General features: G+C 47.8%; 12 protein-coding genes across 12 annotated transcripts; 9 read left to right on the top strand and 3 right to left on the bottom strand.

Moving 5' to 3' along the window:
* Positions 1-204: 204 nt before the first annotated feature.
* Positions 205-2,336, bottom strand: EDB82DRAFT_579752 (uncharacterized protein; the record flags this gene model as incomplete). Its single annotated transcript, XM_065609996.1, has 3 exons — positions 1,913-2,336; positions 1,456-1,578; positions 205-1,104 (listed from the first exon to the last, which is right to left on the bottom strand). The coding sequence occupies exons 1-3, from the start codon at positions 2,315-2,317 to the stop codon at positions 205-207; spliced, it is 1,428 nt and encodes a 475-aa protein (XP_065463393.1). The 5' UTR covers positions 2,318-2,336.
* A 1,742-nt stretch (positions 2,337-4,078) lies between these two features.
* Positions 4,079-6,563, top strand: EDB82DRAFT_579751 (uncharacterized protein; the record flags this gene model as incomplete). Its single annotated transcript, XM_025738322.2, has 4 exons — positions 4,079-4,881; positions 4,984-5,283; positions 5,434-5,764; positions 5,797-6,563. The coding sequence occupies 4 exons, from the start codon at positions 4,079-4,081 to the stop codon at positions 6,112-6,114; spliced, it is 1,752 nt and encodes a 583-aa protein (XP_025593094.1). The 3' UTR covers positions 6,115-6,563.
* Positions 6,564-6,767: 204 nt separating this feature from the next.
* Positions 6,768-7,881, top strand: EDB82DRAFT_561893 (uncharacterized protein; the record flags this gene model as incomplete). The annotated part of the gene is made up of 2 exons (XM_025738321.2): positions 6,768-7,084; positions 7,114-7,881. 2 exons carry the CDS (start codon positions 6,768-6,770, stop codon positions 7,685-7,687), a joined length of 891 nt encoding a protein of 296 aa, XP_025593093.1. The 3' UTR covers positions 7,688-7,881.
* A 177-nt stretch (positions 7,882-8,058) lies between these two features.
* EDB82DRAFT_541240 (uncharacterized protein) lies at positions 8,059-9,110 on the top strand. The gene is made up of 2 exons (XM_025738319.2): positions 8,059-8,841; positions 8,892-9,110. Exons 1-2 carry the CDS (start codon positions 8,133-8,135, stop codon positions 8,918-8,920), a joined length of 738 nt encoding a protein of 245 aa, XP_025593092.1. The 5' UTR covers positions 8,059-8,132; the 3' UTR covers positions 8,921-9,110.
* Positions 9,111-9,722: 612 nt separating this feature from the next.
* On the bottom strand, positions 9,723-10,724 carry EDB82DRAFT_514779 (uncharacterized protein). Its single transcript, XM_065608970.1, has one exon. The coding sequence runs from the start codon at positions 10,659-10,661 to the stop codon at positions 9,858-9,860; it is 804 nt and encodes a 267-aa protein (XP_065463392.1). The 5' UTR covers positions 10,662-10,724; the 3' UTR covers positions 9,723-9,857.
* Positions 10,725-12,240: 1,516 nt separating this feature from the next.
* On the top strand, positions 12,241-13,355 carry EDB82DRAFT_514777 (uncharacterized protein). The gene is made up of 2 exons (XM_025738316.2): positions 12,241-12,501; positions 12,557-13,355. Exons 1-2 carry the CDS (start codon positions 12,439-12,441, stop codon positions 13,154-13,156), a joined length of 663 nt encoding a protein of 220 aa, XP_025593089.2. The 5' UTR covers positions 12,241-12,438; the 3' UTR covers positions 13,157-13,355.
* Positions 13,356-14,706: 1,351 nt separating this feature from the next.
* EDB82DRAFT_514776 (uncharacterized protein) lies at positions 14,707-15,277 on the top strand. Its single transcript, XM_025738314.2, has one exon. It carries the CDS (start codon positions 14,945-14,947, stop codon positions 15,200-15,202), a length of 258 nt encoding a protein of 85 aa, XP_025593087.2. The 5' UTR covers positions 14,707-14,944; the 3' UTR covers positions 15,203-15,277.
* A 1,080-nt stretch (positions 15,278-16,357) lies between these two features.
* Positions 16,358-18,884, top strand: EDB82DRAFT_320570 (HAUS augmin-like complex subunit 6 N-terminus-domain-containing protein). The gene is made up of 3 exons (XM_025738313.2): positions 16,358-16,429; positions 16,479-16,881; positions 16,929-18,884. The coding sequence occupies exons 2-3, from the start codon at positions 16,579-16,581 to the stop codon at positions 18,837-18,839; spliced, it is 2,214 nt and encodes a 737-aa protein (XP_025593086.1). The 5' UTR covers positions 16,358-16,429; positions 16,479-16,578; the 3' UTR covers positions 18,840-18,884.
* On the bottom strand, positions 18,885-19,760 carry EDB82DRAFT_320548 (mitochondrial 37S ribosomal protein bS21m). The gene is made up of 2 exons (XM_025738312.2): positions 19,673-19,760; positions 18,885-19,623 (listed from the first exon to the last, which is right to left on the bottom strand). Coding segments are annotated over exons 1-2 (696 nt in total). The 5' UTR covers positions 19,675-19,760; the 3' UTR covers positions 18,885-18,929.
* An 88-nt stretch (positions 19,761-19,848) lies between these two features.
* On the top strand, positions 19,849-22,658 carry EDB82DRAFT_514771 (uncharacterized protein). The gene is made up of 4 exons (XM_065608969.1): positions 19,849-20,003; positions 20,052-20,138; positions 20,187-22,243; positions 22,299-22,658. Exons 1-4 carry the CDS (start codon positions 19,982-19,984, stop codon positions 22,389-22,391), a joined length of 2,259 nt encoding a protein of 752 aa, XP_065463391.1. The 5' UTR covers positions 19,849-19,981; the 3' UTR covers positions 22,392-22,658.
* On the top strand, positions 22,568-23,996 carry EDB82DRAFT_320512 (ClpP/crotonase-like domain-containing protein). The gene has a single exon (XM_025738310.2). It carries the CDS (start codon positions 22,744-22,746, stop codon positions 23,566-23,568), a length of 825 nt encoding a protein of 274 aa, XP_025593083.1. The 5' UTR covers positions 22,568-22,743; the 3' UTR covers positions 23,569-23,996.
* A 388-nt stretch (positions 23,997-24,384) lies between these two features.
* Positions 24,385-26,610, top strand: EDB82DRAFT_320526 (uncharacterized protein). Its single transcript, XM_025738308.2, has 2 exons — positions 24,385-24,892; positions 24,937-26,610. The coding sequence occupies exons 1-2, from the start codon at positions 24,628-24,630 to the stop codon at positions 26,550-26,552; spliced, it is 1,881 nt and encodes a 626-aa protein (XP_025593082.1). The 5' UTR covers positions 24,385-24,627; the 3' UTR covers positions 26,553-26,610.
* The last annotated feature ends 4 nt before the right edge of the window (positions 26,611-26,614 follow it).

Here is a 26,614-nt window from a genome sequence, read left to right as displayed (position 1 = left end):
ACCCGGCTAGCTATACATATGTCTACTCTGTTGCAAATAGAATCATCATCTGGAGAATTGGTGAATGATGTTAATTCCAAGCCATGATAACCTTTTTCACAAATCCAGTTGATCAAAAGGATGAACTCGCTCATCAATCAAATTGAGAAAGATCAACCTGAGTGATGTATCACTGCATGTTGACTTAGCAGAACTCCTAATCACCTAGATCAGGCATACTTTAGTTCTGCTTTGGTCTATATAACTATTTAAAATTTTGCGATGCACCCAGTTCTTGGGTACATCAAAATCTAATCGCCCAATACGTTCGTAATACGCGCCGCATTGCCGAACAGAAATTCCCTCCAAAGATACTATTGTGTCAGGGTCAACGATGGTTAACTCTTCAAACTCTTGTATGTCGACAAATCCTCGCTTCTTATACAGGGCATGAAGACCCAGTAAGAATACTAGTAGCCTGATGAATGATTTTGGCATGAGACTCTCGGCATCAAACTCAAAGTTGACGGCGTACCTGTCTTTTCCATCCTTTACGAGCTGTACGTGGCAGGTAAACACTGGCCGTTTAACTTTCGATACAATATTACTTTCTGTAAAGTCTCTTTCCAAATCAACAATGATCAACGGGGCCTGAACTTTTAAGGAGCACTTCTCGGGCATACCGAGGTCTATGGGGCTACTATTCGCTGGAAAGACGTCTTCCTTGGCGAACCGAATGAATGAACGTGATACTGGAATGAACCATATTTTTAGGCACCTAGATGCCCACGACCATGTCGGAACCCCTGGAAGTGCATGATCGGCCTTGAAGTATAAGTTTTTCCACAGCAAGCCGTCGGCAAGTCGGGAGCGAAATTCGCCTGCAAAGTATTCGTCATTATAGATATCCGAAAGACGAGTAGCCAAGCCTTGGATAGCAATGAGGCGATCTGATTCGAAAATGAAGCACATTTTGGAGTATTTGCTGATAAGATTCGTCCAGGCGCCCCCAGTAGCATGGTCAGTGTCTTGAGCAAGGCTGATCTGGGGTGGGCCTGATGTCGAGTCTACTCGAGTTTCATGCGGATCATTCCCCTGTATAATATCTTTTGCCGTGCCATGACACTACCAAATAAGAGTGTATTTCAACCAATGAAGAGTCCTAGGCGAAAGTACTGCCTCTTGTAAACACCAGCCTCTTATTCGTAAATGTTCAGAAGACCAGTCCTCACAGGGTGGTGGCTTTGGTACACTCAAGCACACGTACTCTTGTCGATCTACCCTAACAGCCAAAGGACAAGTGCTGATTGGATATTTTCAGGCTTTCTGTTCGAGGTAGAGGCCTTGACTACTATCAGAAGCTGCTGATGCCGAGATGGGGCATTTGGAATGTAGGTAATAGGAGCCGATACGGGGTGCCTCCTTGTTCCAATCATCGAGATACTTATCACCCGCGTCTGGTTGTATGATACATACGGCGTCAACCCAAAGGTATCGGAAGCCTAGCAGGCGAGTCACTTGAATGGTCTCTCTGATAGTTTTTGGAAGAGTGTCGACTGGGAACCCTCTCGACGCTGGGGTGTCATTGTGTGAGTAGTTCTAGCTGAGTGGTTAGTGATACCCAGCAATAGCTCAGTGTTAGATAGCTAGGACGGCGGTAGTTTAGAAGGTCTTCCGCCATCACAATCAATCGAACGTATCTCTCGTCACCGGTGTCAACGTCAATCAGTCGTGTCGGAGAAGCCACTGTCGCATCCTACCTAAACCATCTGACATTGCATTCCTGATGGATAGTGCGCTTATTAACACAGTTATCAATCTCTACTCATAAATTGCTCAATAAGGAAGGGCTCATACATTCCCTTAGGGAAACCGGAGCCGCGGGCTGCGTTTGTTAACCTTTTTAAAGATCATTATGAGGTTGCTAACTCACAACAGACTCGTTATCCAGCCCAAAACTATTTACTGCAAGTATTGGGAGAAACAGCACGTTTCCGACGTAGAGTCTGATAACTACGGGCGAAGTAACGTGTGAATCAGATTCATCGCGCCTAGCTGTGGTCGCAAGATCGATGGAGTTCTTCTTGGGTAGCCACAGAGTGCATGGACCAGTTGGAGGAACGTCGAGATTAACAATCCTCAGACTATAGTATACCACCGCGCGAAAGGTTCGACATAGATGACAGGTTGCAGCTGAAGATTCAAGGTCTGCAAAAGAGTTGTGGTGGTGAATTGCGACCGGGACTTCATGGGGCCATTCCTCGTATCTCCATGGTATGCGCTGGCAGGCATGACACCTTCCTCCTGGTTTGTGAGCTTCAGAGGTCAACTTAAACATGAATGTGACGAGGTTGGAGACGTTGGGCTAAAACCGAGATTGCTGGTACCTAAGTACCTAATGGAGCAAGTGCTGATACATGCAATTAATGAAGCTGGCCAATCATCCCAGCTCTCGTATTTGATTACTTCATACAGGGCAGAACATCAACGTCTGCCTCATATCATGGAAGGAGCACTTATGGGTTGGGAGTTGCATGTAGAACCTTCCTGTTTCTAGTTTAATTATCACTTCACAGGGAAGTGATAGAACAACATAACCCACGTCCTACATTTTCTGTACTGACTCTTCGTTCAATAGTTGTATTTGATATAACACTCTTAACTGTTGCTTCTTGTTGTGTGGTAAAGCTCGTCCGCAATTCAACTGATCAGCATCAACCCGTCATGTATATACAGAAGCTACCCAACAACCCATGCATGGAGTTAAAGTTGAATCAGAACAAATGTATGGTTCCTGGGAATCTGGGGATTCGCACAGCAAATAGAGCACTGTAAAGTGAACCTGCACACTTTTTGAACAAGTTGACTGATGTCTGAACAGAAAATCAGAGGTTACATTACACATATCTCGGTCGATCAAAGTCTTACATCAAATCTGAACCTTATGAACCACCATCATAAAGGAGAAGCAAGAAGGTTGACGACAGTATATATTTTCCCAATTCAACTCTGCTCTCATAAAACGAGCGACAGAGAAAACAGCCGCAGGGATAACAACCCCGACGTGCGGTAGGCTCATATATATGTTGCATTCTGTTCGGATTTACTGACTGACGCGCTTCAATAGTGAAATACAATGCCTAGGCGCGGGGGAAGAAGAGCAAACAGCGGTAGGGACCGTTACAGCCCATACGGCAGGCGATCTTAGCCTCATAATCTTGGCAGTGATGGAGGCGGTGCATTCGGAGGAGAGATTCCAACCGGACATGGGTTCGACATGCGAGACTACTTACAGAGCCAAGGACACCAGAACTCAGGATATCAGGTCCCGAGATATCAGGATCCAATGTCACAGGATTACAGATATCATAATCCACAATATGGCAATAGCAATGGTAATGGCCATGGACCGTGGGGATCGTATATAATACCTCCCACGACACCACCTTACACTCCCTACATGCCTGTGATGTCTAATTGGTATTACCAACCACAGGTCGACCCCAGAGGGTACCAGCAGGGCAACCAGTATCTCCGGTACCAATCTCCTCCTTTTCCCCCATACCCATGACCTTTCCCCGTGGGCGTCCTCACGGTGGTTCAGTGTGTCACGGTTAACGTAGATGCCAGAAAGGACATGCGGGTATACAACACTTCCAGGGGCAATGGCGAGAAAGAGAATTTCTGCGCCAGGCTGAATGCCGGCGAAAACACCTGGGCTGCATATACTGACGGGTCTAATGATTCGATTATGTCTTTGAATGGAATGTTTCTACCCGGAACACGCAGGAGTATAATCATCAAGTTCCGTGACAACTAGTTATTCGCCAGATCTTATCTAGATACAACTGTGGTAGTTTGATGAAACGAAATAGAATATGTTTCTTTGTTGCTTCGTTTTATCTCCTTTCAGGCAGCTTTGGCTTGCGCGGGGTTGAATGGTTGGTTTCGTTGTTTGTTTTGCCCTGACTTCTCCAACGCGGGTACCAGCCTTGATCTATTGAGTCAGCAAAAGCAACAGCACCACCAAAATTTGTGCGTATCAATACCGAACCGAGAAATCAATATTTTTTAAAGAGTGTCTCCAAAGGTGGCGATAATGAACACCGAAAGCGAGCCATGCTGCCCCTCTACCCCTGCGGATGCTACTGTCGATACCGTTGACCAAGACCCAGACACTCAACTTCAGAGTCCTGGCCTCGTTGAAAGAAGGAAGCCTGGAAGGCCTTCAGGGTCCAAGAACAAGGCCAAGGTCAAGATTCCACCTACCGAAGGTCTGGGACTCCGAAACAGAACCGTCTTTGTCCCATGGACCGAAATCGACATCAGTGACAGCAGTGAAGATGACAAGAATGAATTCAAAGACATCCACGACAATGGGAGTGAATGGGAGGACAATAATTCCGACTTTGAGAGCAAGCATGAATCCAAATTTATCTCCGAGCAGCGGCAAGCATATCGACAAGGAGTTCAGCATATGACCCGACTGATCCAAGAAAACGGCCCCATTGCCAATAGATTCATCGGATCTCAGCATCAATCCTCTTCTCCCGCTCGTCGTCGTACTGCCGTCTGGAACCAGGCCAAGGAGTATATCCTCAATAACTGTTGGGAAAATAGCTTGGAGAGGGTAGCCATAGAGCGTTACTCTGAAGGGGCCCATAATCTATTGGCGGCGTGGAAGATGTCTTTGGAACTCTTCGGGATCAACCCTCTCGCATTGATCTCCATGTATCGGCGCACGAACTTCGAAAATACCGCGAGCGACTGTTTCAAGCATCATGGAGAAATGAAAGAGAATCCACTTTGGATCCGCGATTTCTGCAGAAAGCTCACACGAATTATGGCTCACCCTCTATTCTCTAACGACAAGGACCATCACTTCATTCCTATTTTCGTCAGGTAGGCTGTGATTTGCAGGGTCGATGATGGTCACGGCTTCACAGAGATGGAGTAGCAATTGCTTGACGACGTCCACTGCGGGAGCTTTCGTCCATCAGATAGGCAAGAGTCCATGGTGGAGCGATTTCAAAGCTATCAACAGAAGCGAAAGGATGACAACCGCATCGTCACGAGACATGCTCAGCTAATGTATCGCATTGTGGAACATTACAAGATAACCAAAAGAGAATCCCTCGAAAGCTTCGCCCCCATCAAGACTCGAGATCTGACTGTCATTATCGATGCCCTTAATAGCCTCGAACGCTACACTACTAACACCACCTGCGAGACATATTTCCTAGTGTATTCCGCCAGCAAAAAACCTCCAGTTCATCCTAAGAGGTTGCACGAGCTTGCGGAGGCGTACGAGACATCGTGAATCAACTTGCAACGTCGAGAAATGCCCGACTATACTCGCATTGGGCTGGCCACCAAACTCAAAGATCGAGCCAATGAATCAGGAGCAGCTATCGAAGGAGTTGGGGAACATAATATGCATCGGAGTCATTGCAGTCCTGTCTTAACTGTCGATTATGGAGGTATAACTGCTTCCGAAGCCAACGACCCGCCTCTCAAGTCTGATGGATATCCTTTCCACGATCACCACTCTAACCACTCTTCATCAAAACTTGAAGACGGTGAGGTACTAGAGACAGCCGAAGCCCCCATTTCCCGCCAAGCTGATACTGCTGATGATTACTTGCACGAATCCCGGAGATCTTTGATAAGAGTTGATCAACATCCAGGGCCTCTTGCTCACAAATCCTTGAAGCCGCCAGTTATCGCGGAAACACAGCCTTCCGAAAGCGAAGTTGATTTCTATCAAGAACTTGACCAATTGCTGGTATCTTGTTCCACACCCAAAACTGAACATAGCCAACCGAAAGCGCCAGAAGCGCTTATGACACTCACATGTATCGGGGACCTTACCGAGACCCTACTGGCTTCTACGATAACAATCGTAAAGACGATACGAAGGGCGAATTCCGCAATGTGGACGAGCTCTCAAATAGATCTCACGGAAACAGAAAAATCAGTAATGAGGCATTCACGACTGTGCGGACCTCGGGAGCTTCGAACAGACATCAGGTGCTGATGACGCTAACAAACCGGATTCGTAAGAGAGACTCCAACAAGATTCAGGAGGAAGACTATGCAAAGAGACGAAAGATTCATGAAAGTGATCGTAGCTAAGTTCAAATATCTGATAGAAGAAACAGCGCCAACGAACGTCGAGGTGCCTATCAGCCACAACGATCCTCGGACTCACAGTCACGGCCGCCCATTGGTCCAAGAGCCTGTAAATTGGAATAAAGTTATAGGTGGAAGTGAAACCGGAGAAATGGTAAAGAAGTGGATGTTGTACAAAAAAAGGCGAAGATTTACAATTTCTGATTAGGTATGTCAGGTCGTGCTTTGGTAAAAGCAAGCATTTACGGAAATTAGCAAAAGGAATTTCTCTTTTCATTCTATCATCTCCTCTGGCACGTTTTGTTAGAATAGGCACTTACCTATCTACCTACCTAAATTCAAAAGCTCATCAAAGCCCCTCCTAAAACTACGCTATACCAGCATGCCACATCACATAAAAGGAAGCGCTCCAAAACGTCGTTACCTAATTTTAGTGCAAGATTTCTCTGCTCTTCGTTCTCTAGGCTTCGGGATCACCTTCATCGCTTGATCAGAGATATTCCGTGCAGTCATCTGCCTTTTTGCCCCGCCCCCCTCCTCCATCTCTCTCTCTCTCTCTCTCTCTCTCTCTCTCTCTCTCTCTCACACACACACACACACACACACAAACACACATTTCACTACATCGTCATCAGCACCAAGCCTCTATTAAAAATATGCCTCCTCCATCACAAGACCCATTCGAGGTCTCGAGGCTTGTTGAGGATTCGAAACGCGAAATTACGCGCATGAAGCACAACTTGGAGCTCGTTCACAAGAAACAACGAGATACTGCACTGCTCAACAGTGACCTACGAGATTACAATAACCAGCTAAGAGGAGAGGTCGCCGATCTTCGAGCTCAGCTAACTTATGCCATCCAGACTCTGACCGCCCAGATCCGGGAGCAAGTTGACGGCGCCCGATCTGCAGGATCATCTGCGAAGAGACTTCAGGACGTGGTCGACGAACAGAAAAAGCCATTCAGAAACTCGTTCAAGAGAAGAAAACAAATCCCAAAAGGATCAAAACGCTAGAAAACCAGATTAAGGGCCAGGTACTTAATCTAAAAACAGAGCGACAGAAGACAAAGACACAGAAGAAGCGCGAGAAACCCGAGGCAGAGAGCGAGAAACGTAAAATCGAGCGTGAGAAACGTGAACTACGAGGGCGTATCTCTATCCTTCCTCCTGCTCCAGCTCAAACACCCTCTTCTGCTCATACGCCTATTCTACCAGCCGGCGCCAGCCTTCATAACACAATCAAAGAGGAAATAATGGTTATTGACGACGATACTGATGAAACAATTCCGGGCTTGGCACTTTTGGAAGACAACAGTCACTCAGCGGAAGTGATCGAGCAACTCAAACGTAACATGAACAAGCGTACAGGAAAGAAGAACCTGCCTTCAATTCTCAAGAATGGAACCAAGAACAAGTGCTTTTGCATCCACGAAGTCGTATCCATTGGCAGCAGTGCTTCCGTACAGTTGATTCCGTCCACAGAGGTCTGCAAGGTCGGTGGCCCGACCTGCAATTTCTTGGTCGAGGTCGTAGAGACGGCCTCCGGAAACAGATTGCGCACATTTTCCCCTTAGGGGATCTATACTCCCTACCACTGAGTGCATGTGAGATGTGGTAGAGCAGGTGGAAAGAGGCACACGGTGATACTCATGTTGATCAGTTGAGCTGTATTCAGATTGATGTTCTTTTAGGTCGACATGGAAGGATGATGAAGCGTGTGAAAGGGTTAGCACTTTATTAGGAGCTTCAAGCCATGAAAATAAAACAGTGGTTTAATACCAAAATAGATTACCTAATTCAATTCATCCGAAGCAGGTATCGGGCAAGAAGGAAGGAGCAAACCCGCCCGCTCCTGCCGTGATTCAGAGAGCCGCGCAAAAAATCCTCTAGGCACCCAAGCACGCGATTTTTCTTCGCTTTAAAAACAGCATTCACTTCCCCCGCACTTTCACTTTCCCCTTCCACCTCGAGCACATAACATTCCGCAGTTACCTGCATCGCCCTGAAGCACACGTCACGATGCCGAAGGGACCTCCTAACCGCAGGTCTAGCTACCGAGCCCGGCCATATGGTAACTGGAGCGTTACCTACAGCCAACATCCTCAGCAATCGGACTTTGATCACTTACCCGATGCAAACAATGAAAATCAAGATCCCACTGTCCAGCACCCCGTTGCTGAAGCCGAGGGATGTGCCCCTGATGCGAACACGCAGCCCGTCCAGGGCACCACGCACCAGGAAAACCCTCCCATTGCTACGACCGACGATGCCAATACCTGGGAGAACCAGGAGAACCAGCCTCCCCGCGGCCCCCGCTACGGACCTTGGAGGCGCCCGTACTACGACAGCTATCGACCCTCCCGCGACATAACCATGGTGGATAGCATGGTTCTTCAGTCTATCGGGCGAACCGGAAGTCGTGCCCCTCCGGGCCTTGCAATACATAGTAACAGTCGTGGTGGTGGCACTCAGTTCGACGTGTTTACCAAGGTGCCCAACACCTCAAAGACCATCGCCTTTCGCGTGGAAAGCGAAGAAACTCTCCTCCAGGCCTATCGCCAAGTCAAAGCAATGAACCCTTCTACTTCTGTCGGAGGTGTAATGTTCAGTGTTGCGCCCAAACCCGAATCTCCCTTCACTGAGATTGACAACGTTCGCTGGGGATCACTCACTGGGCGACGTAGCTTCGCTTCCCGATTTACACCTGCCTCCTCGCGAGCTTTTCGAAGTAAGTTTCCATTTTGTCTATCCAAGTTATCAATCACTAAGGATCAACAGATGGAAGAACCTGGACTCTTAATGTTTGAGGGCCTATGTACACTGTGATTTGCGAGGACATGTGTGTATGGAACCATGAAATGGAAGGAAGGAAATCGGATTTAGAAGTGGATCAAGTCGTTGTTTTGGGATTACGAGCTGTCAGGTCAACGCTCATGGGAAGAATCGAATTACGGGGATACGGGTATTTACTTCCCAGGTTCAACAACACATATATAGATGTATATGTTTTATACGAATGATGTGTCTGATGCCTCGTTCAAAGAGCCGGACCACATTTCAAATTAGCCACCTGTCTCCCCTCACTCCTAGACATACCACCTCCGACAGAGCCTGCAGTGAGCACATCCTTGACTTCCATAATCTTTACACATACATGGCTGCCAAACTAAGGTATTATACGGCACGAGATCATGTATAGTCTGGCTTCTTCTCATGAATTTCCTATGTCATTGTCGAGTGACGCCAGGGCTGCTGTAGGTCTTATAAACTAACCGATAGTGCTATAAGATAACCCCGGTAGAGTTGATAATTTCTCCTTTGTTCATTTGCTTGCATCAAACAAAAAATAGTTTACGCTTATCTGTCGTTTGTAGTCTCTCCATTTTGTTTATCGGCTATTGCCATGGAAAGAGTACACATTGTGGTGGTGACAATCAACAAATGAAGTCAAATTGACTTCCGAGTTTGTGGGGCGCCGGCTACCGGATGCAACCTTGTGTCGGCAGATGTTGATCCACAATTATCGGCATTGCTAGCCTGGCCTCAGGGTATCAGGTATAAGAGACGAAATTAGTGAGTCGATTTGTAATTTCCAGGTAAACTTTACTCCAATTTTTACAGGGCCTAACTACCTCGACTGCTTGATTGATGCTGGAACAATATTCACGACATCGTGTCTTCTGCCTTTTTGGAGTGAATTCTTATTAAACTATCTGTGAGACCCGTAGAGGCTAAGGGTCGAATCTATCCGGCCCAATCCTGTAGCTCGTCCCCGACAATGGCCTCTAAGAATGCCAATTTGGACTCCTTCTCAGTCAAAAGCCTCTTCAACGTTGCTAATTCGCTCTTGTACATCTGAGATTCAGAAGGATGTGTATTCTGAAAAGGTTGTGATTTCCTTCTCTCCTCGACAAGATCTTTTTCCAATCTATCATTTTCCTTCAAAATATCTCTGAGTCTGTAAGCCATGTCGTCTTGAACATGCGTCAAACCAAAGTTCTCGTCTCGAGTGTCATCAAGTTCCCCCTCAAGGTCATCCATCTCTTTGCGCTGCTGATCCATGACTTGTTGGAGATCTTGATTCCCCCTAGTGAGTTTACTAATCTCTTCCTCTTGATCTCTTCCCTTATCCTGGAGCTCTGAAACCATAATACGAAGCTTGTAGTTCTCCATGAAGGTTTCGTTGGTTGCGCCTTGGACCGACAATCGATTTATCTGTTCTTTCAAGTCGTTCACTATCTTCGCATTGCTTGCACAATAAGAGTGTTCAAACTTCAGAGATTTTATCTCTCCTCTGAGACTTAGTATATGCGTTTCCATGCTTTCCTCTAAATCCCGGTACTTCTCGTATAGTCGGTCAACGGTGACTTGGTTGTTGACGAGGTCTTGAGACATGGTGTCAACGCCAACACTTCTGGTGTGGCTTGACTGTAAACAATTAGAAAGGTGTTTCAAGGAATCTAGAAACAGAAATTGAGTTACCGTTTGGCTCTCAATCAGCTCTTTTTTGATTCCGCAGCTGTCGCTGTCATCCATATCCGAGGTCATTGTGGTTGTGTCGATGGTTGCAAGTAAGATAGATGTTGGACAAGGAAAGACCACATACTAGCCCCTATAAGTACTAGAATGAAACTAAAATTGAATACATTTGGAGCAAATGAATTAAAAATGGCCTGTTCGACAACATGTGTTAGTGAATGCAGTTCTACAAACAAAGACGCCACAGAGAAGAAGACAAGACCGCCAAACATAGCACATACACCTAGTATTGAATGCTATAGAACTCATGCAGATTCGATTGTGACGCATGCGATAGCCAGCTGCAACACTTTATGACAATAACTTCTCCATATTCACTGCCAGGAAAGACTTATCGTCAAACTATTATTATTATATCGCTAGTGGCACGCTTGGTTCCTAGAAATACAAAAGGAAACAAGTTGCACCTGGAGTCGCAACCTTGTTGATGACAAAGAGGCGATATAAGTCACCTAGCATCACAGTCAACCTAAGAATCGAGTTTCATTTCTATTTCTGGGGACTAGCAATATATGCATTAGGTAGACCGATTTCTATGCTGTCTTTCTCACAAAGGGATGGCGGGCCTTCTAGCGCCTACCTACGTCAGGGGGTCTAGCTGATGCAGTTCATTATATCAAAAGCTACCTAATGACCATATGACATTGATGCTTTCAAACAACTACCTGTATGATGGATCAACTCTTTGTGGTGTCACCTAGCAGCATACCAGTATGCATGTACCCGTAGAATATGACCCTTGGCGTCATTCCTGACAGATCATTTCCCGCTAAAGAAGAACATGTGAGGCTTTCCCTTCTCGTCACTTCCTTTCAAGCACTTCAATAAACGCCATGCACAACCTAAGACTGGCTGAATGGTAGTCTCGTGGTAACTCTGAGTGTCTTGCATCAAAGACCACTGCCCAAACAACTATCTGCATCTAATATTGCACCTATACAAGAGGCCTCTTGCCTGTAATACTGACCTGCATCACTCTTCCGAATTACAACAACTCCTACCAAACTGAGTACATCATCAAAAATGGCAAAACGACATCTCAACGACGATAGTGTCGCTCGCAAAAGACACAAACCCACAACCGATCACCACCAACCACAGCTCAGCCCCCTCACCATTGACGTGATGCCTCGCCTACACAGTCAGCGCATTTACGAAGAAGCGGAGGGCTCCTATAATAAAGGCCAGCGTTATCTAGCCAAAGGAGATGCCAATCTACGCGAAATGTTGCCGACCAGTGACGGGCGAGACATGAAGTATGAGCACTTCACGCCCGTTCAGCACGAATCAGTCAACACTAAGACTTTCGACGAAGCTATTGTCAGGGTTAGAGAATTTGAGAGGAAAGAGAGGTTATGGGAGGAGGAGAAGATGGCCTGTAAAGAGAAATGCGGCAAACAGGCTCGGGTGATCCAGGATCTGAAGAAGAAGATCAGCAAATTGAACCGCAAGATCAAACATCACTAGAGCCAAGGATGAATGAGGACATATGTCTTAGAATTAGGTGGGTTAGGCAATAGAATTATTTTTCGGTGGTAATTTTTGCTCTGCCTTTGGGCTTGCTCTTTGACAACCTCGCCGGCGCTTAGGCACATCCTCGATGCCGCACCAAACTTTGACAGTGATGCGCAGCTGGCAAGGAACTGCCCACCACATCAGTTTTAGAATTTTTACATTCCCTGTTTACTTCACCTGCTGCCACTGCAGAATTTCCCACTGACCTCGGTCATTTCCCTACCACATCTCGAGAAACACACTCCTCTCGAAATCGATCACGCTCAGCTACATGCGATCAATCATGTCTCTAAAGCGAAAGAAAGTCGACGAAGCTGAAGATGTCCCTAATGAGGTAAGCCTTGTGCAAAGACTCTATCACTGGAGAGCAGTTGACTGACCTAGTACAGTCGGGCAAGAGCGACGCTGAGCTTTCTATCTCTTCTCTTCTCCAGCAGGCGCTTGACACTCTCATTCGCCTCGAACCCCAGCAGAAGCAGCTGGAGCTTGCCCGCGAGAGGGAGAGGGAGGATCTGAAGCGCGAGTGCCAACGTCTTCGCTCAGAGAATCAAGAACTACAGTCCCAAATCGACTCCTCTCGTCCTGAAAACACCAAACCTACAGCACCAGGTGCACCTCTATCAGGCACGCCCATCGTCAAAGCTGGGACCGCATTTGGATTTCTGTCTTGTGAATTCGAACAGGTCGCCAAGAATGCTCTCGAATTCGATATCAACGGCATCACTACCAGGGAAATTGGAGTCCTCTGCCAGGTACTTCACGCCGAGTCTTGCCGTAACAACCTAAAGCGCTTCATGCAAGCTCAGGCCTGCGTTACCACAACGCATCACCATTGCCTCAGGAAAGTTGGCAATGGTAGCATGGCAGCGTCGCTCTTAGCTATGCCAACTAATACCACTTGCCCTTGGTGCCAATATTACAGGGTTGATTGTGTTTGGATCGTAAGGAAAATGGAGAAATGGTTCATTGGGAGCGGTACGCCTATCTAGTGCCGGATGCAGGTTCTAGAACTATGAAAGCGGTGCACTCTTTGATGGATCAAGGGCATTACGAAGGCTTTCATAAGGAGTCCCTGTGGCTAATCACCACGTTTGTCCCGGGTATAACATGTCGGTACCAAACCATTGTCCCTTTACAAAGATGTAATAATACCTGAAAGATCTAAATGCTTCAGTAAATATAAAGAAATGGCCCTTTTGCGGTATGACGATGAGAGAGTTCTATAACAAAGACCTATTCTTATCTTGACATCGGGTTTCCACCATATATGTTTCTCTCTTGGCTGCTGTCTAACCTCATTGCCACACAGCATACAATACCACAACATTACACACAACATCACAACACGTCAAAATGCCCAAAGTTGTCTCTCCTCGCGGCCAGCGTAGAAACGTTGGTCCCTACGATCGCCCCTGAACAAGAATCGCCAGTCTCTGGGCTACAAACGCAGCAATCAAGGGCCTCAAGGCACAACTCGACACAGTCAAAGTCGAAGAGGAATACCGGAAAGGCGATTACGATTTGATCAACGAAATGGTAGAAGTCATGCTCAAACACGTCAAGAGATTGCTGAATGGGTTTGAGGACCGTGGAGAGGTCAGGCAGGAGGAACTACTTCTTCAGTTGCAGATGATGAATATACGAAAGTAGCGACTTCGTATATCATGCATGATTCTAATCCGCTTCGAGGTAAAGATAGAGCTTTCCAGAGCTAATGGAAGGTATCTTGGAGATTACACTGGGGCAGTGCAAGGTTGAGGAGGTTCTTGGCAGGTATGCGCTTTTTGGTACATATTCGATTTTGCATCATCAATCTATCATTTTAGTTTTTTTGTTCTACTAATTAGTGTCTTTTGTTTTGCATAACAAAAATGATCAAAAGTACCAATCACAACATGTTCACTTATTTTGGAGTGTCTTTGTCTTCCATCTTGCCGGTTTTTTTTGTTCTCCATTGTAGTGCGAATATGAATGCCCTCCATTATCTCCAATGTTCTAATATGATTTCTTACTTTTCTTCAGAAAAAGTAAAAGTGCGAACGGCGCGACCTACTATTATTTCGTTGTCTCTTTGTTGTCGAGTTCAGGTTTCCATACAATGTCCTGGGGTAGTAGAAAGGTTGGCCTCCTGACACTTAGGGTATAAAAATAAACAGTCTAAGAAGTCTGGTCTAAGTAGCATAAGCTGTGATTTCATCTACAATGCGTCTAGTGGTCAATTTGTCTCAGACCTTAAGATGTCCCTCGTGGACACTGGAACAGCCAGAACACAAGTGTCGTTAGAGTCAGAACAGTCACAATATTTGGCGTTAGCTATCATAGTCTTGAGTATAAGTAGAGCATTAGACATCTACTCGAATAACTTTCTAATATCTTCATCATCTTCACAAGAAGAGCTTCAGTTCACAATACCATTGCACAGGTTATCAATCCGAAGCCAGAAACTCAATTACTTGAACCTAAACCACACAGCCATGAGGTATTTGTTCAAGATGCCTCGATCAGCTAGTTCAGTTGGTTCGTCTTCTCGATATAATCCCTATAGTCGTGAGGGTCGACCGATCCATGAAAGTCAGTATCAGCAGCAATCAGAGGCCCTGCACAATGTCAGTGACCTCTCTCGTATCCGTGCGATTGACGATGACATCGAACGCTTATACCAGGCGAGAGATGTCCTAGTCGAGAGAGTAGGTCCGCTCGATCTCGTTCAATTCCTCTCCAACAGCGAAGCTGAGGATTTCGACGGAGACGGGAGACGCACCCGTCCCACGTGGGCCATGCTTCGCCAGCTCATCCGTCAGAAGAAGAGTGCTCTCAAGAAGGTTCGTATCCTCTTTGAGAAATTCGAGTCACTTGAGAGAAGCACGTCTACGCTCATCACCATGAACTGTGCCAACACTGTAAAGCGCTGTCTCGAAGAGAAAGAAATGGTTCAGCGGGATCTTCGACTTGCGCAGAGCGAGATACGTATGTTGAGATTTACCACCAAGCTTGACGAGATGAGCGGGGAACAGGATATCACTAAGAAGCAGTAGGAGGAGGATGCAATGAGTCCATAGATAGTATCGGTACTCATATGAGGATTTATATTCCGAAACGGACGATTTTGTTTTGGGGGGGGGGGGGGGGGGGGGCGTTTTTGTTTCCGGTGCCGGTCACCAAGGAGTCTTTTGCGGCGTTCGGGGGACTAGATCTACTACAATAGAATGTTAGTCTGTGAAAATCATCTTTGATACTTCAATGCCTACCAATATCGGAAATTCGAGGGTGATGTTTGGTCATAAAGCAGTCAGACTGAACTTGAAAGTATAATGATACTCAGAATTGTGATATCCAATGCCACTCATCTAGGTTGGCGATATTAACAATGCTTGTAAGTACCTCCAAAACCAAGAATTCAGGACGCATTTAACGCCATGGAGTGGCTTAGTAACGTATTTCATTTTTAGCTTAGGTATCTCCTGTATTTTCAGTAACCAGGTCTATAGATCTTACTTGTCACAGTAGTAATATATCTTAAATCGTTCTTGCCTCGCCTGATGGCTTTTGAGCTTTAGGCTTCAAAAATAAACAAACTAGGTAGGTAAGATCAGTACATACTCTAGTCTATTTAGGTAGATAGGTAGGTAGGTAGGTAGGTAAATAGACTAAACTTGAACATCTACATTGTTTGTCGCATATTGATTCCAAGTCTTCTACTAGTACCTTTACAATACTATCTGCACATCGAGATCATCATGGCTCGTCGTAGGGTTGCAAGCAGGGCTTCTCGCAGGTCTCCAAACGTACAAGAACACCCAGTGCGATCAATGATAAACGACATCGCAGTTCTCGGAGGCTCAACAAGATCGTGACTCCGTGATTCAAGAACGCAACTTCATGATTCAACTAATTGAGATGTATGGTAACCAAATCGTCATACCGTCTGGTTATGACGAGCAGAGCATGATCGCTATGCGACTTGTGTTCGGGCGGGAGAACTCAAACTTTCCCCTGCGTCATGTCGATTCAGGGGGGATCCTTGCTGGGTTTGTTTGGAGGACCTTGAGCAGTTGTTTTCGTATCCATGCCCTATATATCCTCCCTTGACATCATGTCCAACCCACGGATTAGACCAAGGCTACACAACCATGGTACTAACAGTTCATCACGACCTGCGTCATATTTTCAACATAGTGACTGCTGATATTTCAAGGGGGAGTGATTAGGTAGCCGGCCACTGTATCAACATGAATACAGGGTAGGCACCGGCCCCACAAACCGTCAGTCAAAGCTACCCCACCAACTTCCGATTTGTTTACTCTGCATCAGCCTTATTTACACTCCGCCTTTTCAGTTGCCATCCACCGACAGAGCAACTCAATCAATCGCTCAACAAAACTCAACTCTATCAATTAACAAACATGTCGCTATGGCTGCTGTACAGCCTCCGCGAACAAGATCTGCCCGTTTAGTGGCCGGTTTTACCAATAAAAATACTCATCATGCACCCGCATCAACTACACATGCTCATCATGGGCCTTCTGCTCTATCTATCTTTTTGACCAACCTGAATCTTCTTGACCTCGACCAACACCAGGACTGGCCTGGAATCTGTGCTGAGACCTTTGCAACAGGCGGCACAAGTGCCCAAGGTCTAAAGAAAAGGGTACATTGCGTGGAATGGACTCTGTTTCAGCTCTTCTCTTTATGGGACCCCGAAGAAGCAAAAAAAGTAAGGCGAATGTTCACGTCCAAGAGAAACACGCTAACCCACCCCAGAAACTCAAACCGTTCTTTCCTCCTCTCGATCAAACTCAATCTGTCAACCTCCGTGCCGCCTTGTTAAGAGCTCTCGAAGCAGCCAAGAAAAATGGAGTGCTTGGAAGGGATGCCACCGTACGAAAGACAATGTTGGACGAATGCCGAGGAGAAAGACTGGAAGATGTTCTTGCTGCGTTTTCATCTGCTGTTCTCAAGCATGTTATTGCCCAAGAGGTAGCATCAGGCAGTGAATACAAAGCTCTTGCACTTAACATGGCTGTCGAGGATCGAGGATACAAGAGCGATAACACAGACCTCACCACCATGGTCCTGGCACACAGGGTTGCCATCAGTCGCATATTAAATAGCAAGGTGGCGGCTAGCTCAAGGTTTCATGACTTTGCCGATTTATTGACGGTCAAGGAAAAGGGCATTGCTAGAAGGAGAGAAGCACTGGATGCTCTCGAAGGGGGCACGACCATATCTGATGATGCTAGACGCGAGATGTGGCGCACACTCCGCAATAACTGGTCAGGTAACGAACGATGGATGGAGACTCTGCTCTATGGAGATGCTAGCGTAAAAAAGGATGGCCTTCTTGGAATGCCCTTCGATCGTGTCTGGCGAAGGGTGCAGCAAGGCCGACTTGACGAACTTGAAGAGCACGGTACCGGCCTCTTGGAACAACTCGATAGTCGAGTGCGCGTACAGAAAGAAAGACTCCAGAAGTGGCAAAGGTTTCGCAATGAGATGTCCGCCGACCAACCGGTCCCATCGCCGTCAAAGGTCCAGCAAAAGGAGAAGGGGAACGGCATTGACTTTGGATTCGGCGCCCACGAGGCTTTGCTTCTCGGTAAAGTCAGCCCAAAAAAGGCAGCGTTCGGAAAATCGAAACTCTTGAACGAGTACGATGACCTTGTACGCAATCTAGAACTGGAGCTCCAAAGCACGAAACCGCAAAAGTCGTCAGCTCTTGACTTTTTACAGCGTCCTGCCTTTCAGAAAGGACCAGTGATCAACATGCCAGACCCCGAGCCAGCGGAAGAAGAAGAAGAAGTCATCAGTGAATTGGAAGACGAAGACGGGTTCCCCGAATCTCCCATCAAGACGTTCAAGTCGAAGCTAGATTTGTCAAAGCGATTTCCAGTACGACCAAAACTTTCCCATACCAGCGACTCTTTTGCTACAGTCTCTTCAAGTGCTAGAAGCCTTCGCAAACCATCCCAAGACGAGGCTCGCATTCTTCGTGCTTCATCAGTCGAGCGAACCAGCTCCCCTGAGCCAGAGGACGAACCAGTCGCAGCATCTCCACGACCTGAGTATGATGTTTCGCCCCAGCTTTCACCTCATATATCCCCGCAACCATCTCCCCCACCCTCGCCTCTGCCACTTCAAGAGTCACCAGAGCAGATGCCCACACAACTATCTCCTACCCGAGAGATGGCAGACCAGATCCTCGAGTCAATGGATATGACTTCACCATCACCCGTCAAACGACCGAGAAAACGACACACACTTTCGCTTGCCGAGCGGACACGTTTGTCCATGGCCCGTGAATCATTTGGTGATCCTGAACCCGATGATTTGGACATCACTCCACCATCCACAGAACCTGTTTCTGCAGAGGATCCTAGTCAGGCACTCCCCGAAGAAGAATTTGATCTCCTTGCTCGAACTCGGAAGAGCATGGCCGGTTTCGACAAGGCGAGACAAAAGGCACAGATGGAAAGGCGACGTTCGTTGAAGAAACCCAAGGCCCCCCCCAAAAAGGAGGGCAGTTACTTTCCCAAGGTCGAGGAGAATACGGCCGTTATTACAGATGAGTTGATGGCGCAGGAGGATATGGAGGCGGTGTTTAGATCACGACCCAAGATCAAGGCCAGCCCGCTGCCGAGTCCAACTAGGGACTGGGACGACGACTATGTGTAATCACGACAACGAAGTCCCTTGTTAATCATACTTTACATGCTCACATCTATAATACAACGATGCTTCTGCCGATATTTTAGACTCGAACATCTACCACCCCTGCTTCTTAAGCTCGATAACCCTGCTGACTGTCGACTTGAATCCGTGCTTGAATCGCGCTCGCCATCTCTGACTTGCAAGCCTCTTTCTCTTTAGACCCTTTCGCTCGTGGAATTTTTGGCTGTGGTATTTGTTCTTGACTTGGTCCTCTCGCACAATCCTGTTGAGAATCTTGAGAGCAACCATAGGAGTAGGACCGCTGGTCTTGGTTATGTAATCCTTGACAAAGACTGTGCGACCGGTAACAGGCTTCGCACGAATTTGGGGACGGGTTATAGGGTCTGAAGCTTCTTCATTGCCGAACGCGCTGGACTTGTTGGCAATGATCTGGGCGATATCCAGTGAGTATGGTTTGGTGGCATCGTAGGCATGGCTGGTGGTCTTTGATTCGGCGGCCTCAGGAGCATCGCGAGGAGGGGCAGGAGGGATACTGCCGATAAGAGGGTTCGATCGTGTTTCGGAAGCGGCCTTGCCTAGAGCTTCAGATCGGGCCTCGGCAGATGGATCTCTAACGAAAGGATCAGACCGGGCAAGGGGATTGACAGCCGGTGAAGTTTCCTCGTCTGTGGTAATCTTGGGTCCTGTTCGGAAGGCGAGAGATGTGGTGAATGTCCTTTTAGCGAGACATGTCGATGGCGTAGCTATTCTCGATAGCATTGCGCTACCAGTTCTGAGCGAAGCAGCCCTGAATGGTGTCAACTTTCGAATAATAGTAGTTGAATAGCATCACTTACATTTTGCAGACACCAACGTAATTACCCAATTGGATCTCGTCGATAAAGCTGTTGAACAAGACATCCGATGAAGCAGAAAAGTCGCGATAACTCGGAAAAATGTAGGTGCGATAGGGCGGCAAATTGTGGATCTTATCGGCCCCACCTTGAAGAACATCTTCAGCCTCGTGCCTACATGCTTCAACACGTTTGCGCGGATCCAGATTGCGCAAAACATCATAACAGAACTATTTCGCGTCGTGGTATTATTCTTACCAATACTACACGAGAATCGTTAGATAAGGATCCCAATAGCAGCGTCGCGCCAATATGGCATACAATCATTATGGCAGTATGTTTCTTCGCTCCACGCTTCATCACACAGAGCTAACTTTCGCAGACAATCCCTATGGTGCGCCTCCTGCCTATGGAGGTTATCCCGGATCAAACAATGCCCCTCCAGGAATGGCTCCTCCACCTGGTCTAGGTGCGCACGCTCAACAGCACCCCCATTACTCATCTAACATGTTTTTAGGACCTCCTCCAGGCATGTCTTCTGCTCCGGGAATGGCGCCTCCGGGTGTCCAGCAGTCTGGCGCCCAGCAAGCTAATCGTCCAAGCGGCCTTCCGCCCAGCTTCCAAGCGCCTGCCAATATGCCCAACATCAACTTCAACGCCCCCGTGATTCGACTCGGTACCTCTCAACAAGGGAAGCCTGGTACACCCACAGGCGGTCGCGATATGTCTGGTCCTGGTGGTGGACGACCTGGACTCGGTATGGAGAGAGGAATGGATCGCGACCGAGGAGCAAGGGAAGTGCCCCAAGTGCTTGTTCCCCCTACAAACGAAGAAAAGCTCCGGACGATCTTCATACACCAGATTTCTGAAGGCGTGGGCGGTGATGACGGCATTCAACGGTTGTTGGGTGCTGTTGGAAAGCTGCGCAAGTGGGACTCCTCAGCGAGTGTCATGGATGATCATAAAGGGGTTAAGTTCGGTTTCGCTCTATTTGACGATCCATGGTCACTGAGCTCCGCAGTCAAGCTACTCCACGAGGAACAGATCGATGTTCCTGTCAAGCCCCAACCAGTATCAATCGATGGACCTAAGGACGATACATACGAGGCCATAGAAAAGACGAAGCTTCAAGTAACGGTCGACGAGAGTTCGCTGAAGTACCTCGAATCATACGAAGAGGCCCAGGACGATTCTATTAGAACTGAGAAGCTCGAAGCCGCGAGGGCAGCACTAAAGAACGCCGTTCGTGATCTATTCTATCCAAAGACCAAAATTGCTAGCGAAGATGTCACAATGGGCAACACCGAGTCTGGCGAGAACGTCGAAGTGGTTAATATCCCTTTGGCTCAAGAGGACGAACTGGCCGATATCCCTGCTGAGATGCGAGAGGTGGTTGCCCAAGAGATCGCCTCGTTCAGGGAAAGGAGCAACCAACGAGATTTGGAGCGTCTACGAAAGGAAGAAGAGATGGAAGAGATGGAGCGACGACGAAATGGACCATCACGGACGTCTCGACTTGATTCACCGCCAGCCAGTACCAACAACATTCCTCTTGGTCCACGAGGTAGTATAGCGAATGCTCCGTCAGGTCCTAAAGGACAAAATGGACAGAACCGAGTTACCTTTGTAAACGGAGGCATTTCCAACACAGACCTTTCCATCCACCAAGAGGACGACGATACAGACGCAAGCGATGAGGAGCTTTACCGACGTTACAAGTCCAAGAAGGATGAAGAGGATGAAAAAGCGTATCTCGAGGCCGAGAGAAAGTGGTCTAACCGAGAACGATCAAGACAGGCAGCAATAGATCGAGAGCGCGAGCGAGAGCGTCAAGATGCGGAGTCATTTGAAAGAAGGAAGGAGGAGCAGCTAGAGAGAGAAAAAGGCTGGGACGATGAGAAAGAAGCAACTCGAAAGAGCCACCCATACTACCGCGATCACAGTGTCTGGGCTCGCAAGAGGGCAGCCGACAGAGCAGATGAAGAGGCACAAGACGAAGCCGACCGAAGAGCAGAGCATGATGAACAGCGCCGCGAAAAGGTCGAAATGGAACGTGCACGCGGTATGGCCGACTCGTTCCTCGACAAGCAAGCTGAAGAATTGGAGGAGGAGCGACATGCTCCCGCCGCCGCAGCAGCACCGCAGCCATTTAAGCTGTCTCTCGGAGCTGCGGCCCAGAAGGCCCAGGCATCCAGAGCAGCTCCTCAACGGCGCACCATTGCAGAGGTGGAGGGTCTCTTGGACGATGAAGAGGCTGATTCTTCTACTAAACGACAGCTGATTCCTATCCAGTTCGAGCCCTCATCTGCTACAGCACATATGACGGAGGAGGAGATCTCACAGGCAGTACGATCCCTTGCCCAGGAAATTCCATCAGACAAGGATGGTCTTTGGGGTTGGGAGGTCAAATGGGATTATATGGACAGTTCTGTCATCAAGGACAAGCTACGTCCGTTTGTCGAGAAGAAGATTGTCGAGTATCTCGGTGTTCAAGAGGAGATGCTCGTCGAAGCAGTGGAGGAACATCTCCGCGCTCACGGCACAGCAGCCGCTCTAGCGGAAGAACTAGAAGGAGTACGTATTCTTTTCCCCTTTGATTTCCTATATAATGGATCACTAATTGTCACAGGCACTCGATGACGAGGCAGAGGATCTCGTCAAGAAGCTCTGGCGTATGGTTATCTTCTTCACAGAAAGCGAGAAGCGAGGTCTCCCTGCATGAAGAAGCTTGGAAAGTCAGGGTTGAACCAACAAAATATATCATTATTAATTCGAGTTTCTTAATACCACTGAAAGAACGGAGAGGGAGGTGAGAGGCGTTTGCGAGCTGTGGGAATAAAACGATTCAACCTTTTAATCCTTGTTTGAAACCCATGTCTTGTCCGTATTGTGTATCGTGAGGGGTGATCGATCGTCTGGGGTGTTACCTTTGTTGGAGAGGACCGAGGTGCCGAGGTTCCCCACACTGAGCTTACCATTCACTTGGAGCTTGACCTCATAAAGAGCTTCAAGTCTGTAAATCATTTGAACCATTACAACAGTTTCCAATAATATCAATTCAAATCATTACAATCATGACGCAGAACCTTACACCTCCAGAGGTCCCCAATGTGATCCTCTCATACCCCGAACCTCATATTCTTCTCGTCAGGCTCAATAGGCCGGAGCATCTCAACGCGATGCAGCGACAGATGAGCTTCGACCTCGATCGTCTCTGGAAATGGTACGACAACGAGCCCTCACTACGATGCGCTGTCATCACAGGTACTGGGCGAGCATTCTGTGCAGGAGCAGATCTGAAAGAGTGGAACGTCAAGAATAGCGAAAGCAGCACAAACAACGTGGACAAGTGGGCAGACAACGGTTTCGGAGGTCTGAGTAACCGACGAGGCAAGAAGCCCGTCATCGCGGCAGTCAACGGTCTCTGCCTAGGCGGTGGAATGGAAATGATACTTAACCTCGACATGGTCATTGCCAGCGATACGGCCAAGTTTGGTCTGCCCGAAGTCAAGCGCGGCGTTGTGGCCATTGCTGGCGCGCTGCCACGACTGATTCGCACCGTGGGACGTCAACGAGCATCCGAGATTGCACTTTTGGGACGCATGTACACCGCAGAACAGTTCCTAAGCTGGGGTGTTGTGAACAAGGTTGTCAAGCTGGAGGATGTTGTCGCAGAGGCGCTGCGATGGGCGGTGGAAATGTCTAACAATTCCCCCGATTCGGTTATCGTGTCGCGCGAGGGGTTGCTGGGTGGGTGGGAAGCAGAAGGTCCCAAGGACAGCACGAACAGGATTGAGTATGGGGTATATAAGACAATGGAAGGCGGTGACAACATGAAGGAGGGTGTCTTGAGTTTTGTCGAGAAGAGGAGCGCTGTCTGGAAGAACAGCAAGCTATAGGTGTGAAGGGGTATTGTTAGTTATGTTGAGAAGCGACCACAATGAATCATGCGGAGAATAATGATCGATAATGTGTTGATGCAGTGAGACATAACATTTCCTAACCGGAAAGCTGTGCATTCGTAAATGCCACCAACGTAGATGGCGCAACATGTCCTGAACGTTCAGATTGAAAGAACGAGTCAGTTTGTTGGTACGCAGAAGAGAGAGAGCCTTTTCATTACCCGTCTCTAGGGACGGCCCTTGAAGTGGATGATACCATAGTAGCGTCCGACATAGGCTTACCTTCCGATTGGCATACGCTCAGGCTTTCCAAGGGCAGGTCTGTGAAGAGAGGGATGCCGATCAGCAAAGCGAAGCTCTCGGGCAGCCACAAATTGATAGATCGACTGGCCAATAGCCCGAAAGGGATTTTCAGCTGGACGCAGGTAATAAGCCTCGTCTGCAAAAGCGCGATAGTGGAAAGTCCAATTCCACCTTTACCGGTAGTTGATGACGATCAGCGAATTCTAGTTGGTGAATCTGACCCTCCGCATGCAAGGATTAATTCAGTGGAGTTCTGGCACGGGTAAAAGTCCGTCTTGGTTCGATGGTAGCTTGTAGTTGAGCTCCTCAATGTCTTGGGGCTGAGATTGTGAACCAGTCAGAGTCAAGCGGGCGCTCTGTAGAGAATCGCCATGACAAAGATCGACGCAAGATATCAAATAGTCTGCCTGTAAAAACAGAGAATCTGTTCCCCGGTGCAGTCATCCAAGACACTCTTGTCCAACTCGAGTTACCATGGTATCCTGTCCTAGCAGGACGGCTTTCTGCGGAGAAAAGGCAGGAATGAAATAGTCTTGAACGACGTGCAGTTTATCGATCATATTTGAACTGAGCCATATTTGCGGTGGTAGCTCGATTAAATCTGAGACAACTCAAAGGCTGATAAGCATGTAGCCATGCTATCATGTCCATATAAAGATGGCTGATCCCCGACCACCACGACCTTTGGCCTTTTCCTATGTGATGCCACATCCTCCCATAAAGTGTCACTAGTAAGCCTGGGGTCGTGGAACCATGAATTACACACACCTTGCCCCGAACTCGGCAACTGAGTCTATAAGAGACCACCCTGCGTCGAGTCATGATTTCCAAAGCAGACCACAAACTCCAATGGGGCCTGTAGTTGCCAATATTGAGCCAGGGCGAAAGCCTCGGAAGCTCATTTTGTGTTTCGACGGAACTGGCAACAAGTTTCACGGCGATGATAGCGACAGTAACATCCTCAAGATCTTTCGAATGCTGGATCGTGAAGCGGACGACCAGTATCACTACTACCAACGTAAGTCCGCTGCTATGCTGCTATTCCTGGCTAACAAAACGAAGCTGGTATTGGCACATATGTGATTTCTGGATCGCTCACCCATACTGGTATCAAGGCTCGCTTCAGTTCTTGGTACCAAAAAGCCAAGGATTCAGCGATCGGCTCCTCGTTTGATCAGCATGTCGTAGGAGGCTACCGATTCTTGATGCGGTTTTATAACCCCGGCGATGAGATTTATATGTTCGGCTTCAGTCGAGGGGCATACATCGCTCGCTTTTTGGCTGAGATGCTTGATTACATCGGGCTCTTGTCCCACGGCAACGAAGAAATGGTCAAGTTTGCTTGGAAGGCGTTTGCTCAATGGCAAGGTCGTGAGCAAGTACCCGAGGACGACGAAGAAGGTTGCAAGAAGGAGCCCGACAAGAGAACCGAAAGAATAAAGCAGAAGAGAGAAGAAATGTTTCGGTTCATGAAGGGGTTCCGAGAGACGTTCTCTCGTCCTGTTGGCCGCATTCGTTTCCTCGGTCTATTCGACACCGTCAACTCGGTACCTAGTTTTGAAACGGCCTGGATGCAGCGTAGCAAGTTTCCCTACACTGCACGAAGTAGTGCTAGAGTTATTCGTCACGCTGTCAGTATTGACGAGCGGCGAGCCAAGTTTCGCCAGGATCTTATGTACCAAGGTCGACCATCGAAGAACGAAAACGAGCATCACCACCTTCACAAGGCCATGAACGACATTCGTGAAGAATTTCACGGGCACGAAGAGAGAGGAAGAACCGGAAATTATCTTTCACCAAACGACAAGCGAAGCGGGAAAAAGAAGGGAGGAGAATTCGCCCCGTATCGAGCTCGTTCTAGGTCATGTCGAAGACCAAGCCAATGTGGAGATCCAGAGACATTCTCCAACCTTTCTGGACTGGCACTTTCCGAAATCAACAACATCGACGATGATGATGCTCAAGATATCGATGAGGTCTGGTTCTCGGGAGGGCACGCTGATGTCGGTGGAGGTTGGGAGATCCACGAAGGTAGCAAGAGCACGAGTCACATCCCTCTGGCGTGGATTGTGAGAGAAGCACAAAAAGCTGGACTTCCATTTGACAACCAGAAGGTTGCTGAGATGGGATGCTGCGTCAATCACGACTGGGAGGCCGCCACAGGAAGACCACCCATTCCTGATCTCCGAGTTTCGAGCGGCAGCGGAAGCCCAGGTCATGCACCAGACATGCCCATGGATGAAAAGGAGGACGATCCTAAAGAAAAGTTTCATGGTGTCATGCATGGAGCCTGCACCGCTCGAATCCACGACTCACTAGAGTATGGACAAGGCTTGGGTGCCATAGCTGTCACGGCTTGGAAGATCATGGAGTACATGCCCTTCCGTAGAATGGATCTTCAGTCCGACGGATCATGGAAGCCAATTCGTTGGCCCCTCCCTGGTGGTGAAGTTCGGGATGTTCCCGACGCTGTTCGTGTACACGGAAGTGTCATACGACGCATGAATATGGACGAGAAATATCGTCCCGGAAATCTTATCATCGGAGGTGGTGGTCGGGGCGTTAGAAAGGCTTCTGCGAAACATGGTATCGGTGATTGGGAATGCGTAGCTGATCACGGTGACCCAGTTGGAGAGATTTGGGTGAAAAAGAAGAAGGATGACAGATTACACGATTAATCAATCACTTTGTAATGAGGACGGAATGAATAGTATTCAATTAATATTTTATTTTGGTATTT

The sequence above is a fragment of the Fusarium venenatum genome, assembly GCF_020744135.1.
Source record: "Fusarium venenatum strain MPI-CAGE-CH-0201 chromosome Unknown EDB82scaffold_4, whole genome shotgun sequence".
Classification (NCBI taxonomy): Eukaryota; Fungi; Ascomycota; class Sordariomycetes; order Hypocreales; family Nectriaceae; genus Fusarium; species Fusarium venenatum.
This window is presented reverse-complemented; position numbering and strand designations above follow the sequence as displayed.